Here is a 14854-nt window from a genome sequence, read left to right on the forward strand (position 1 = left end):
AATGGCATAGCGGAGAACTCTAACATAGAGGGAGAATGGTCATAGTTGAGAACTGTAACATAGAGGGAGAGTGGCATAGCGGAGAACTCTAAAACAGAGGGAGAGTGGCATAGCGGAGAACTGTAACATAGAGGGAGAGTGGCATAGTTGAGAACTGTAACATAGAGGGAGAATGGCATAGCGGAGAACTCTAACATAGAGGGAGAGCGGCATAGCAGAGAACTCTAACATAGAGGGAGAGTGGCATAGTTGAGAACTGTAACATAGAGGGAGAATGGTCATAGTTGAGAACTGTAACATAGAGGGAGAATGGCATAGCGGAGAACTCTAACATAGAGGGAGAGTGGCATAGTTGAGAACTGTAACATAGAGGGAAAATGGCATAGCGGAGAACTCTAACATAGAGGGAGAATGGTCATAGTTGAGAACTGTAACATAGAGGGAGAATGGCATAGCGGAGAACTCTAACATAGAGGGAGAATGGTCATAGTTGAGAACTGTAACATAGAGGGAGAGTGGCATAGCGGAGAACTCTAAAACAGAGGGAGAGTGGCATAGCGGAGAACTGTAACATAGAGGGAGAGTGGCATAGTTGAGAACTGTAACATAGAGGGAGAATGGCATAGCGGAGAACTCTAACATAGAGGGAGAGCGGCATAGCAGAGAACTCTAACATAGAGGGAGAGTGGCATAGTTGAGAACTGTAACATAGAGGGAGAATGGTCATAGTTGAGAACTGTAACATAGAGGGAGAATGGCATAGCGGAGAACTCTAACATAGCGGGAGAGCGGCATAGCGGAGAACTCTAACATAGAGGGAGAGTGGCATAGTTGAGAACTGTAACATAGAGGGAGAGCGGCATAGCGGACAACTGTAACATAGAGGGAGAATGGTCATAGTTGAGAACTGTAACATAGAGGGAGATTGGCATAGCGGAGAACTCTAACATAGCGGGAGAGCGGCATAGCGGAGAACTCTAACATAGAGGGAGAGTGGCATAGTTGAGAACTGTAACATAGAGGGAGAATGGCATAGCGGAGAACTCTAACATAGAGGGAGAGCGGCATAGCGGAGAACTCTAACATAGAGGGAGAGCGGCATAGTTGAGAACTGTAACATAGAGGGAGAGCGGCATAGCGGACAACTGTAACATAGAGGGAGAATGGTCATAGTTGAGAACTGTAACATAGAGGGAGATTGGCATAGCGGAGAACTCTAACACAGAGGGAAAGTGGCATAGCGGAGAACTCTAGTGAGTGAGTGAGTTTAGTTTCACGCCGCACTCAGCAATATTCCAGCTATATAGAGGCGGTCTGTAAATAATCGAGTCTGGACCAGACAGTCCAGTGATCAACAACATGTGCATCGATCTGCGCAATTGGGAACCGATGACATGTGTCAAACAAGTCAGCGAGCATGACCACCCAATCCCGTTAGTCGCCTCTTACGACAAGCTGAGTCGCCTTCTATGGCAAGCATGGGTTGCTGAAGGCCTATTATAGCCCGGGACCTTCACGAGTCGCGGAGAACTCTAACATAGAGGGAGAGTGGCATAGTTGAGAACTGTAACATAGAGGGAGAATGGCATAGCGGAGAACTGTAACATAGAGGGAGAATGGTCATAGTTGAGAACTGTAACATAGAGGGAGAGTGGTATAGCGGAGAACTGTAACATAAGGGGAGCATGGCATAGCGGAGAACTCAAACATAGAGGGAGAGTGGTATAGCGGAGAACTGTAACATAGAGGGAGCGCAACGGGACGATGCTGCTCGTTGCAAAAACTGATCGTAGCACTCGGCTGTATATTAACATGCACATTACATAGACCGGGGCCATATCGGCTACGAGGCATACACAGACATATTGAACAAATGTTCTCACTTGTCAGTGAAATGAACAGGGCAGGTCAAAATCATATTGATTAATCTGTATTTATTCAGAGCGACCGATCAACAATGCGACAGTGAGATCGATACTACTCCCACTACCGTTCTTGTCATTACCAACCTATACATTCTTTGAAAAGGTGTTTCCTTTAGTTCCATAAAGAGTTTAGTTCAATAAAGCGTTTCCTTCAGTTCATAAATCTATTAACGGCTGCAATATTTTGTATTTACAAAACTTGATATGTTCGTATTGCCAAATAATACAGTGTTCAAGTTGTGACAGGTGACATAGAAGAGGCGTACGCGACGAATATCTGCCGAAGTTGAGCACATCGAGAGGTAGTGAGGTGCATCGTCATAACCACACACAAAAACCGTGAATCACAGGACAGTAATCTATCAAATATATCCCCATTTAAGTTATTGTACCCCAATCTAATTCGACAATGTAAGTTTTTTTCAGTAAAACGATCACACACTTCTATAGCCAAATATTCAAGAATTTGTTTGTGTGTCTGAGATCAAACTTACGATATTAGATTGCATAAAAGCAGCTGAAACCTGCAACCGCTTGTTAAAGTGACTCCCCTTCATGTTTACTGAAACAGCTGTTTTAAGGCACTCTCCCCTTTTATATGACATAAGGAAATAACTTATTCTAAAGTTTTCACCCATTCATACATGATGGCAAGGGTCCATATTAAATACTGACTGGTCACTCGAGGATTAGATATAGTATATATAGTGCCAGTTTGAATATCTGGACATAATGTTTTGGAAAGATTAAAGTAGAGGTGTCTTTATAGAACGCCCCTGCCTAAATCCAAATCAAGCCATCCAAATCTTCGAATGTTACTGATTTCGGCAAGTCATCCATTACTGAACACATTTTATATCTTATTATCTGAGGGAACATGACTTCCCAAAAAAGCCAAATGACAGATCGTTTCTCATTTTCTGCAATATTTTAAGAAATATTATGCCTCAATGTGATGTGATGACTAACATTTCCTTGACCACATTACACACAATATTTGAAAGTTTGGATTACCTTTTGAACTCTCATCGTATTCGTGGGCATACCTTCCCCAACGCCCACCTGAAGAACCTTCAGCAACCTGTGCAACATCCATGTAGTTCGCACCACGGGGGGTATTACATGCTATTACTTTCGTTACCTAAGCAGCGCGTGTAGAGCAGCTGCTATTAAATTAGATAAAGCTTTTCACTGCATCATCCACGTTGCAGCTGACATGGTGTGGTATTCCAGGATGTGCATGAGCTCAGCGTTGGGTGCAGACTGTTGACGTAACGTGGCCTATACACGCCTTGCCAATACAACGCATCGTTTCTGTTTCCATCGGTGATTAAATTGGAGATGAGGAGTTAGCAGACAGAACGTCTCAATGTGATTTAAGGTGACTGAGGCTGGTATACACAAACATATCAACCGTTTTTACTGTTTTGAATTGATGGTGAAAGTTTTGCGATATCACATGCTCATAAACAGACTGGTCAAAGGAAAGGTTGCGACACGAAGGATCCTTAACAGGCCGTGTTCCTATAAAGAATTATGAGTTCGTGCTGTTAGTGCTACGTGTCGGAAAATGAAGAGCCAGTTACTGACTGACTGACAATCCCTTGTGCTGCGTGTACACTAGGCCACGGTCAAAATATCAAGGGTTAATCGCTATGTTCCTGGAAAGAAATGTCAGTGGATACCCGAGCTTTGAATCCTTTGTGTCATGAGATGAAGGATCAATCACTGACTATGTTCCTGGACAGGATTATCAGCTCTGGCGCCTTTAGTGCCATGTGTCCCAAGATGAAGGGTCCATCAGAAACTGCGATCCTGAAATGGATTGTCAGAGGTATCTACGCTAGTCGAAAGTGACTGAACCATCACCTGTATAGCAGACTCAGTCTTAGTTAAACCCAGCAGTATTTTAACTTCTATTTTATGTCAAACGAATACGAAGACAAGCGTATTCCCCTTTATTGCTGGAATGACATTTGAATCACAAAGACCAACGGAAGGTAACAGCAATGTAGTTTGCATTATGCTCTACTTCAGCAAATGTAGTGTGTTAAAATAATCCTGTTTTAATTCTTAATGGACATCAATGTGACGTTGAGTAATTCTACACTAACGCTTAGTGAATAAATAGATATAACTGGTTGGTGGCACACCAACCCATTTAAATGAAAAAGGGTCCTAACTGATATTGGACATTCAGACATTCTAGAAATGAAGATTAGCTTCACTTAGGGTTTAAACAATGGAGGGATGGCAATTAGGTAGATGCATTAACGTGACTGAGAGACTGTTAGGCGAACTAGACTAATTCTTACATAGGACTGTACAAACTAGACCTGTTTTGGATTAACTTCATTCAGAACTGATTTTAGAAAATTGTTCAGTAAATGTATATGGAACGAAAACTGTATACGCCAACTCGCCAGTGTACCTTATGTAATTTCTTATCCCTTTAACGCTGAGCACCCGGCAAGATTAAAAACAGGTTCCATCGTTAAACCTTTTATGGTATGAGGTCGCGTGAACCCCGGACAACTTTTTATTCATTACACAATTGAAGCGGCTCTAGGCGACAGAAAGTATATTGTATCTCACTCCCCCGGCCACGCAATGGTTAGTGCCTGAGTAGTGATAAAACAAACAGGACAAATACGAACCCATGACAGCTTTCAGGATATGTCTCAAGCTACACTGTATTTCGGGATAACAGAATAGCAGAATATTTGGACGAGCCTTCGCATGTGTGAAATGTTTGACAACAGTGGGGCGGGATATGCACACAGTCTTTCACGAATTCATGGTATCATTGTTGATTGCGATAGTGATTCGCGAACACATAACTGTGTTATAGTGTCTCATGACTTTAGTCTCTGAACTGTTTGTTACTGACTTGGTTCTCAGGCTGCGACCATATAGTGTAATGCTGCTGAAGTAGGCACGAAACAATCAAGCAAACAGACATGCTCATATTAACAGAGAGTGTACAATCAATCGCCTCAGCATGTGAGCACGTGGAAGACATTTCTAAGTTGCAACAATTGTCAAACTTCTGAAGTAGATGATGTCCACTGCAATTCCATAATTTGCTATCCACCATGCATTTAAGAATGTTTGCCGCTGAAATAGTCTTTGCTTATCGAGTGAGTGAACGAGTTAATGTTGAACGTCACATAGGCAATCTTTCAACCATTTAGTGACACATTAAATGGAATATGTGTACATTATACAACCTGTCGACGAAGGACAGTAAAACAACTATAATATCACAACTCAAATAAAACCGAGCGTGGAAAGTTCAAACTAATAGCACTATATGTACAACACGATATAGCAACAGGCTATTGATCGCCAACAACAGAAGGTAGATACTAGGGACCGTGTTTTGTTTTGGGTTTTTTGCCTTGACCAGTGATATGATCACTATTTGATTATGCTTCATGAACATATTGTCATGATACTGGTGAAATCGACTCAGCTCTTGGCAAGCAATCCTCCTGGATGTGAACGGAAAGAGCTCTGTTGCTTCTATTCGCAGGCGTTGATCAATGTGTTTCCATTGAATTACAGTTCTGAAAGTACAATGGCGACAACACATGCATCGTTATTAGGGACTGGTTGCTTGTCATTGAAAGTCACTCCTCAAAATGAAATATTGCAAAGTGCTGGTGGTTGTATCGAACATCCCGAATTAATGAACATTTGTTGTTTTCATTACAGCAGGGCCGTGACCTCCATGGAAGAAATAAGAAAAGAGAGATACCAAACGAAGGAATTTAACAAGCACAGAAATAAGGCATTAGTTTTCCTGTTCGGTCAAGCCCACATACGCTCTGTCATTTAAATATTCAGGGTGAAGATGGGTATTCACCGTGTGATTGTGAGAAATAAAGTGGAAATGGCAGCTGCTGTTGTCATCTGTGCAGAGATCATCTTCATCGTGACCCTTCTGCTCAGGACGACAAGTACATCGTTGAGCATGTCTTTGAAAGTCCATGGCAATGATAGAAATAAGGCATCATTGTCAACATATCATGTGAACTCGTTGAACAAAAATACAGAATTGGGTACGCCAAAATCCATGTCGACCAACGCATCGTTAACATCGTCTTTCACAGCTCTTGGCAATGGTACAAACGTTGTTTCACTGTTACGACATTATGTGAACTCGACAAAAACCAAGGGAATTTCAAAATCGATGTCATCTGCTGGCCTTGATAGAACCTTAGATAACAGATTGTACCCTTACCGAGATTCTGGAACGTATTGTGACTGGAATGATTCAAACAGATGGGCTCCATTTAAATCTCAAGACCTACACCTTCTCAGTCACTGGTATTCCTCAATAGATAATTTCTTTTCAATCAATAACACACAACCACTGAATCTCCCAGAAGACGATGGTCCCAATTTGTATAAAAATTATGATTTGAACAGGCCATGGAATTTTACTCTTCCAGATCTTGGTAACGAAGATTTCACATACCTGAACGGAAAGCTTAAATGTTTTAAACCAGGCACTTCCAAAGAGCTTAATGAGGGATCTGACGTGACATGCGTTTGTAGTTCAAGTTATGCAGGAAAACATTGTTCTGTGCCCCAAATCGTTAGGACTGCCTTGTCCAAATTGTCTCGCAGTTATATCATCACCCCAAGAGAAAAGCCACGGCGGATTATTCTCGTTATGACATTCAATATGGAGCATCATGTTCTCATGCTTAAGATACTACAAGTGCATTCAGCCGTGGATCTGTTTGTGATACTGGAATCCAACTATACCGGACATGGTGATCCGCGGCCTTTGAGGTTATTACACAATTTGAGACGAGGATACATGAAGCGATTCCACCACAAGATAATGCACGTTTATCTCGACACCTTTCCAGCAGGTGGACGAGCTAATGGTTGGATTGCTGAAACATACATCCGAGAGCAACTTGCACCTGCTGTTGAGAAGAGAGTCTCAGGGCTCAGAAAAGATGATTTATTCATATTTTTGGACACGGATGAAACGCCATCAGTGAACCTCCTACACTTCCTTAAACTTCACAATGGCTATCCCTTCCCTGTGGGATTTGTTCTTCAAAATTTTATATATGGATTCTTTTGGTTAAATAAAAATTCAAAAACCGTTATCGGTGTGACTACAATCCAGATGCTAAGAGACATCTATAAAGGCAATAGTGATGCAATTCGTGGGAGCAAAGGTGTGATACAACAGCTCCAGAAGGGAAGTCACCCCTGGGGTATGTTTGAAACCTGGCTGATCGGATCATCTGACAACTATGCTGGCTGGCATGCATCATGGTTCTCCTCGCCAAGGGAGGTAATCACGAAGCTGACTTCCGCTATTAATGCCGACTTTCCCCGATGGGGAGACTACCCAGAGAAATGTACATTTGACTATGTTGCTACTCTGTTCAGAAAGGGGGAATATTTTGATGGAAAGAAGCAATTCATTCCAATTTGTTTCAACGACATTCATGTGTTGCAAGACATTTCTTATCTGTTCAAGTACAAAGGATACTTCACTTTTATGCTACAAAATCCAACAGCCGTGCAGTAACGTAATGTTACATATATAGTGTGTCCCCAGAACGTACATTTGCTGGGACAAAAATGCCTCCTAGATTTCTTATAATGGATTATACCAGTCTTTACTGGTATGGTGTGTGTCTAATGCTGGATGAGTAAATTGCATGTAATGGATGTGAAACAGTAAATAAATACCACAATTGTTACGTTATGTTATTACTCTATATTTCACTGTGTTCTCTGTGAATATAATAATGACAGAAGTCAGGAGTACCTGTTCTGTCATGTCTGTGTTTAGAAGGCGGCACCAGCGTCATACAGACGAGCACCCTTTCTGAAGGAACTTCTCAAATTGTTATCCTCTGGTGATACTACCCTAAGTTACAATGATCAAAACTCTGTAATCTAAGGCAAATGTTAAGCAACTAAGCTAAGCCAGTGTTAGTCAATATAGCCAGTAAATACTTGATACAAGGACAGTTGATATATGTGTATGTGCATTGAAACGCCTCACAATTTTTAAGGTGGCTGTTCTTTGAAGCTTTTTCCCTAAAAACAATAAAAAAACAACAATTTGATGATAAAACGATTACTTTCAGTAGATCATTTGTGGAGGTCATTGCAATTTGGACACACTATCCAAAATGCACACTAAGGGTTTTGAGACCATTGTTCAAAGACATGGACAATTTTAAAAAGATGTTTTTATCGCGGCTTACAAGTCACACATACTGTGTGTAAATTTCGTAAAAAGCGCAAAAAGCACTCATTTGCAAAGCTGCCTGTGCCCCTGAGTGAGTGAGTGAGTGAGTGAGTTAATATTTCACGTCACATCGGCAATATTTCAGCCATATCGTGACGAGAACATTTTTTACTAAAGTGAAACATGCATACATTATAAACACCTGTCGTCAAAGGACAGTAAAACAACTAGAATATCACAGTTATAACTAGTGTGGAAAGTTAAAACAAATACCACTATTTGGACAATACAATATAAAATACGGGCTATAGCTCGCCAGCAACTGAAGGTAGATCACCATACTAGGGACCATGGGGACTTACAGTACCTTTGCTACCTGCATGGACCCTAGCTGGATTTACACCATCCCTTCAGCTGCTGGCGAGTGTAAGAAAGTTTAGCCACAATTAAAAGAACACAAGTACTATGCTTAAAAATCCTGGAAAGTATAAATTTACTTTGAAAATGTTTGGACTTACGTACCCTCTCAGGAGGACAATAATTTTAGAATACTTCAACCCCCTTTGAGGGTACAGCCAGCAATGATCAATGTTCCTAATCTATACTACCATCCCTTAAAATACAACTATCTACAGAACATATCAATTATAATTCAACCAGGAAATCAATATCCTTTAAAAATCCAATAATTAAATGAGCATTTACTGTGTTAAAGAGATCCGAAAGTGTTTTTACATTAAAATATTTATCCCTTATGATGGAGAATTCAACACAGTCAAGCAGGATATGCTTGACCGTGGTTCTCTCATCACAAGGGATGCAAAACGGAGGATCTTCACCTTTCAACAGGTATGCATGTGTATACCTTGTATGACCAATACGACATCGTCGTAATATGGCCTCTTCAAATCTGGACGTAGGGTTTTATCTCATGTAATTTATTGATACCCACTTGGGTGTCCCACTTCTTCTGCATCAGATCACGGATATAAGATCTAATGGTGGCTTTGTAATCACTGTAAGGAATAAGAAGTGGTGTCACAGATTTGTTGGGTGCTCCTTTAGCAGCAAGGTCAGCCAATGTGTTACCAGAGATTCCTACATGACTTGGTAACCAACAGAAGACGACGTCGTATTGGCCAGTAGCAAGATTATTATACAATTCAATAATTTCAATTAAAAGTGGATGTTTACAAGAAATATTTTTAATCGCTTGAAGGCAAGAAAGAGAGTCAGAATAGATTATATACTGTTTATGCTGAGGGTGTCTTTGAATATATTTAAGAGCAGTTAGTATTGCGTTAGCTTCAGCTGTAAAAATAGAACTGTTGTCTGGAAATCTAGAAGATATTGTTCTCGATCCAATGACAGTGGCACAAGCCACTGCGCCACCGTCCTTGGACCCATCTGTAAAAAAGGATTTATAATTGCTATATTTATGTTTTAATTGATGATATTCTTGTGTGTATTGTAATTCATTTGTTGCTGATTTTTTATATGTGGTCAATGTTAGGTCCACTTGGGGCCTGACCAACTGCCAAGGAGGAGATGAAAGAAGACGGGAGGGAGCTATGTTTTCCAGCTCAATGCTTGCCGAAGAAAGAAAGGGTTTAATTCTGTGTCCTAGAGGCGGGACAAGCGAGGATTTCTTGGTGTATAAATCCTCATGAAGGGGATTGAAAACGCAGTTATAGGCAGGGTTAGATTCATTAGAGTATAGCTTAGTAATGTACTGTAAAGCTAACTTTATACGGCGCAGCTCAAGAGATGGTTCATCAGCCTCAACGTAGAGACTGTCAATAGGTGAAGTTCTGAAGGACCCAAGACAAAGTCTTAGGCCTTGGTGGTGGACAGAATCGAGACGTTTAAGGTTGCTTTTGCAGGCTCCGCCATATACGATGGAGCCATAATCAAGTTTTGAACGGACCAGTGATCGATATAGGTGTAAGAGGGTCGCTTTATCCCCTCCCCATTTTGAGTTGGAAACAACTTTCAGCAAGTCGAGAGCCTTAAGGCATTTAGTTTTAAGGAACTTAATATGAGGCAGAAATGTTAAGTGGGAATCAAAGATTAGGCCCAAGAACTTGGCCTCCTTAACAACTCTGATGGGAGTGCCATCTAGAGATAGTTCAGGGTCCTTATGTGGCTTATATTTTCTGCAAAAATGTATACAATTAGTTTTGGATTTAGAAAACTTAAAGCCGTTTTGAAGACACCATTTATTTATTTTGTTTAAACACAACTGCAGTTGCCGTTCAATAGTGTGCATAGTTTTCCCACGACAAGAAATATTAAAATCATCCACAAATAGCGATCCATCAATTGAATCATTTAAAACTTTTGATAAACTATTTATCTTTATACTAAAAAGAGTGACAGACAAAATACTGCCTTGTGGAACACCCTGATCCTGATTGTAATGATCAGACAGGGTAGAACCCACTCGGACCTGGAATTGTCTGTCATTTAAAAACTTGGCAATAAATTCAGGCAAACGACCTCGCAAGCCGAAGTCATGTAAATCTCGTAAAATGCCATATTTCCAGGTAGTGTCATATGCCTTCTCAAGGTCAAAAAAGATAGAGACAGCGTGTTGTTTTTTGATTAGAGCGTTTTTAACAAATGATTCTAAACGCACTAAGTGATCGACAGTACTTCTATTTTTACGGAAACCACATTGTATATCTGTGATAAGGTTATTTGTTTCCAAGTACCAAACAAGTCGAATATTTATCATGCGTTCCATGGTTTTGCAAACACAGCTAGTTAGTGAAATAGGTCGATAATTGGACGGATCAGTATGATCACGTCCAGGTTTAGGTATTGGTACTACTATGGCGTCACGCCATGAGTGAGGAAACTTACCCGAGGTCCAAATATCATCAAAAATATTGAGAAGAGTTTCTAGGCAGGATTCTGGTAAATGCTTTAGGAGTTGATAATGTATGTTATCAGCTCCTGTAGCAGTATCATGGGCTTGATCAAGAGCAGTATGGAGTTCATGAAGGGAAAAAGCTTCATTTTAATCCTCCCCACTATCTGAATGGAAGTTAATAGTTTTCTTTTCTTGTTGTTTTTTATACTGCTGGAATTTAGGTACATAATTAGAAGAGGAAGAATGTTTAGCGAGGGTTTCACCCAGTTTATTTGCAATATCTGATTTATCCGTTAGTAATTGATCTCCATGTTTAAGATGATGGACAGTAGATTTAGTACCTTTACCTTTAATTTTCTGGACCATGTTCCATACCTTGGACATGGGTGTCCGAGAATTTATTTTGGATACATAATTTTGCCAAGATTGGCGTTTGTTGTGTTTAAAAGTACGCCGTGCTTTAGCATGTAAAATTTTAAATTTATTTAAGTTATGCACCATAGGATGGCGACGGAAATAATGTTCTGCCTTTTTCCTTGCCTTCCTAGCTTGTTTGCAGTCATCGTTGAACCATGGTTTTCGGATATGTGGAACAGCAGAGGACTTTGGAATACACTCATCAGCAATGTTATTTAGTTCATCAGAAAAGCACTTGATAGCATCAGGAACGTCAATAAAATGTTCAGGTTTAAGTTTGTCAGCACATTGTATGGTATATAAAGGCCAGTTAGCCTTTTTAAAATTCCATCTGGATAATGGAGGAGTATCAGATGGGGTCACACGTTTAAGTATAGTAGGAAAATGGTCACTTCCACAAAGGTCATCGTGGACTGACCACTCAAATTCATTAAGTAAGCTGGAGTCAGTTATTGACAGGTCAAGGGCTGAATATGTTCCTGTTCCAGGATGTAAATATGTATCTGCACCATCATTGTAGATACATAAATTATTATTTGAAATAAACTCAATAATTTTTCAATAATTTTACCATTAGTGTTTGTGGTCGCACTCCCCCAGAGCGGGTTGTGGCCATTCAGATCGCCCATGAGTACACATGGTTTGGGAAGTTCATCATAGAGAGACTGAAGATCAGCCAGAATAAGAGTTGATGATGGCAGAATGTACAATGAACACAGAGTAAGTGTAATGTTCAACGTAAGTCGTACTGCAACTGCCTGAAGGTTTGTTGTGAGTTTCACATGACTATGGATAACGCCATTTCTGACAAGAATGGATGATCCTCCAGTGGCCCTATCAGCATGAGAATAATAATTATATGCGCTGAACTGACGAACGTTTAAAGAATCTGTCTGCTTCAGATGCGTTTCTTGTAAGCAGATTGCTGACGGTTGAAAGTCTTGGTCTAATAGATGTAGCTCATGCAAATTATTTTTAAGGCCTCTGCAGTTCCCTGTAAAATGTTCGAAGAAACTATTTCTTTGGGGGGTTTATTGGGGATCTACCCCTTGACTTTCGAGAGGGTGACAGACTATGTGCCCTGTGCTGGATGTTTTCGGACACGTCCATGGCTTCAAGGGATCCAAACCTATTGTATATCTGGATCTTATCTTCTGCACCTTTAGAGGCTCTGCTACTCTGATTTTTCTTACAAGTATCATTGTTTGGTTTCACTTTGGTTTTTGAAACCTGTTTCCCATAATTTCCAAGAGAGAGTGTTGGGGTAGACTGTGATGATGATTTATCCTTTGACACTGACCGAGATTGAACTTCAACTGTGACTGGTGTTTTTGATTGTGATTCGATCGTTTGTGTTGACTGGTGAGGTGAGTATACCTCAGGTGTATCAGTGTTAACCCATGTCAAATCAGTTTGGCACGATGTGGAAAAGGTGGACATAGGTGCAGTTGCTTTTTGACTCGTTCCAGCGGATACTCGAGTAACTGAGGCATATGACTGATTTGGTTCTGGGGTTTGAAGAGCAAGCTTTTTGGCATCAGCAAAACTAATATTTCTGGTGAATTTAATTTTGTTTATTTCCATCTGTTGTTTCCATAATGGACAGTCTTTAGAAAAAGATGAATGAGTGCCAGAGCAGTTTGTACATTTTTTTAAAGTTACTATCACAATCTTCAGTCACGTGAGTTTTTTCACCGCAGTGAGCGCATGTTATGGAATTTGTGCAGCTATTGACACCATGTCCATACTTTTGACATTTAAAACACCTCAGAGGGTTTGGAATATAAATTTCAACGTTGATATTGCAATATCCTGCTTTAATTGATGTTGGAGCAGTTGGCGAAGAAAAATGGAATAAGTAGGTATTTGTTGGTCTATTTTCAGAGTTTTTCCGGGTCATAAATCGTTTCACAAAAGTTACTCCTTGGTCCTTCATTTCCGAGGCAATGTCCAGTTCATTCAAATCGGCAAACAGTTGGTCCCGGTCTCGCACGATGCCTTTACTTGAGTTCAAAGTTCTATGCGGAGTAACTGATACCGGTATTCCAACGAATAACTCAGTGGACATCAAATTTGTTGCCTGCTGTTTTCTACTACATTCTTTGAGCAGAGAACCTGTACGTAACCTTTTTATGTTAGAAACTTCACCAGCAATACCATGCACACCTTTTGATACCGCAAAGGGATTGAGTTTTAGAAGTGATTTGTCAAGTGTCTCGATCACGAGAAATCGTGGCCAATATTCATTTGAGTTTGAAGGTCGTCGATCATCATCATCACTGTCCAGTTGACGCTTGTTTCGTTTTAGGGGGGGTTTGTATTCCATAGTAAGTGTATAAGTTTCATCATCCGAGCTCCCCACCCACCACGGAGTATCACAAGGACAATGCTAAAAACATGCGGGTCTCCAGCTTCCAGCACCAAGGATACCCGGATGATATACTCCAGTAGAAAAATTAAAAGATTAATGATTCCACCAGATTGGCCCATGAGCCACCGCCTTCTGGCATACAACTCTAGGCAAAAACAGACATTAACTTAGGTATTGAAATTCGGAGTCCAAAAGTTCGCCAAGACTTTAAAACATATCAAAGGATAATTTTCAAACTTTGGTGCAACAGTACAATATGTAGCACAGGGCTTGGCGTGACCAGCCGATTGATTGAATTGGGCCTATTCAACCACCCGTCTAGGTGAAGTTAGGGCCGAAGTGGTGTGTTGGGCAACAGGATCACCTAGTCCTTGTTAAATTAGCTAACAGAACCAGATGCCCACTATAACAGTAGATGCAATGGAATGCCATTTCCTCTTTCAGACTAGATTTTGCGTAATATTCTGTCGACCCGTGAAAACCTGTGGTAGAGTAAGCTTTCAGCAACCTATGCCAGCCATAAAAGGCGACTATGCTTGTCGTAAGAGGCGACAAGCGGGATCGGGTGATTAGACTCGCTGACTTGACTGACACATGTCATCGGTTCCCAGTTGCGCAGATCGATGCTCAAGGTGTTGATCACTGGATTGTCTGGTCTAGATTCGATTATTTAGAGACCGCCACCATACAGTTGGAATATTTGCTGAGTGTCGTGTAAACCTAAATCCACCCATTCATTTACATTCTATCTTTGCGACAGACGATTGACTGTAACAAAAAACACACAGGCTAAATTACGGCAGTGGTCCACCACATGTTAGCATCTTCTACCATTGTTATTGAGTCTTTTGATATTTTTTAAGTCCTGTCGCTTTTCCAAGCAGGTTAGTGTCGCGATCTGATCAGTATTTCTGACGGGAGCTCGTTTGGTAATAAACCGCCGGTCGGACTGCATTAATGTTTGAATCAGTAAACACCGAGTAGGCTTCTTCATAAAGCAGGGCATATGCATTTCATCCTATACCTTTTCA

The 14854-nt window shown here is 40.7% G+C and overlaps 1 protein-coding gene across 1 annotated transcript; it reads left to right on the top strand.

The window, feature by feature from the left end:
* The first annotated feature begins 5671 nt into the window (after positions 1–5671).
* LOC137272876 (beta-1,4-mannosyl-glycoprotein 4-beta-N-acetylglucosaminyltransferase-like) lies at positions 5672–7638 on the top strand. The gene has a single exon (XM_067805294.1). The coding sequence runs from the start codon at positions 5782–5784 to the stop codon at positions 7486–7488; it is 1707 nt and encodes a 568-aa protein (XP_067661395.1). The 5' UTR covers positions 5672–5781; the 3' UTR covers positions 7489–7638.
* Positions 7639–14854: the final 7216 nt, after the last annotated feature.

This window comes from Haliotis asinina, chromosome 1 (assembly GCF_037392515.1).
Source record: "Haliotis asinina isolate JCU_RB_2024 chromosome 1, JCU_Hal_asi_v2, whole genome shotgun sequence".
In the NCBI taxonomy this organism is placed as follows: domain Eukaryota; kingdom Metazoa; phylum Mollusca; class Gastropoda; order Lepetellida; family Haliotidae; genus Haliotis; species Haliotis asinina.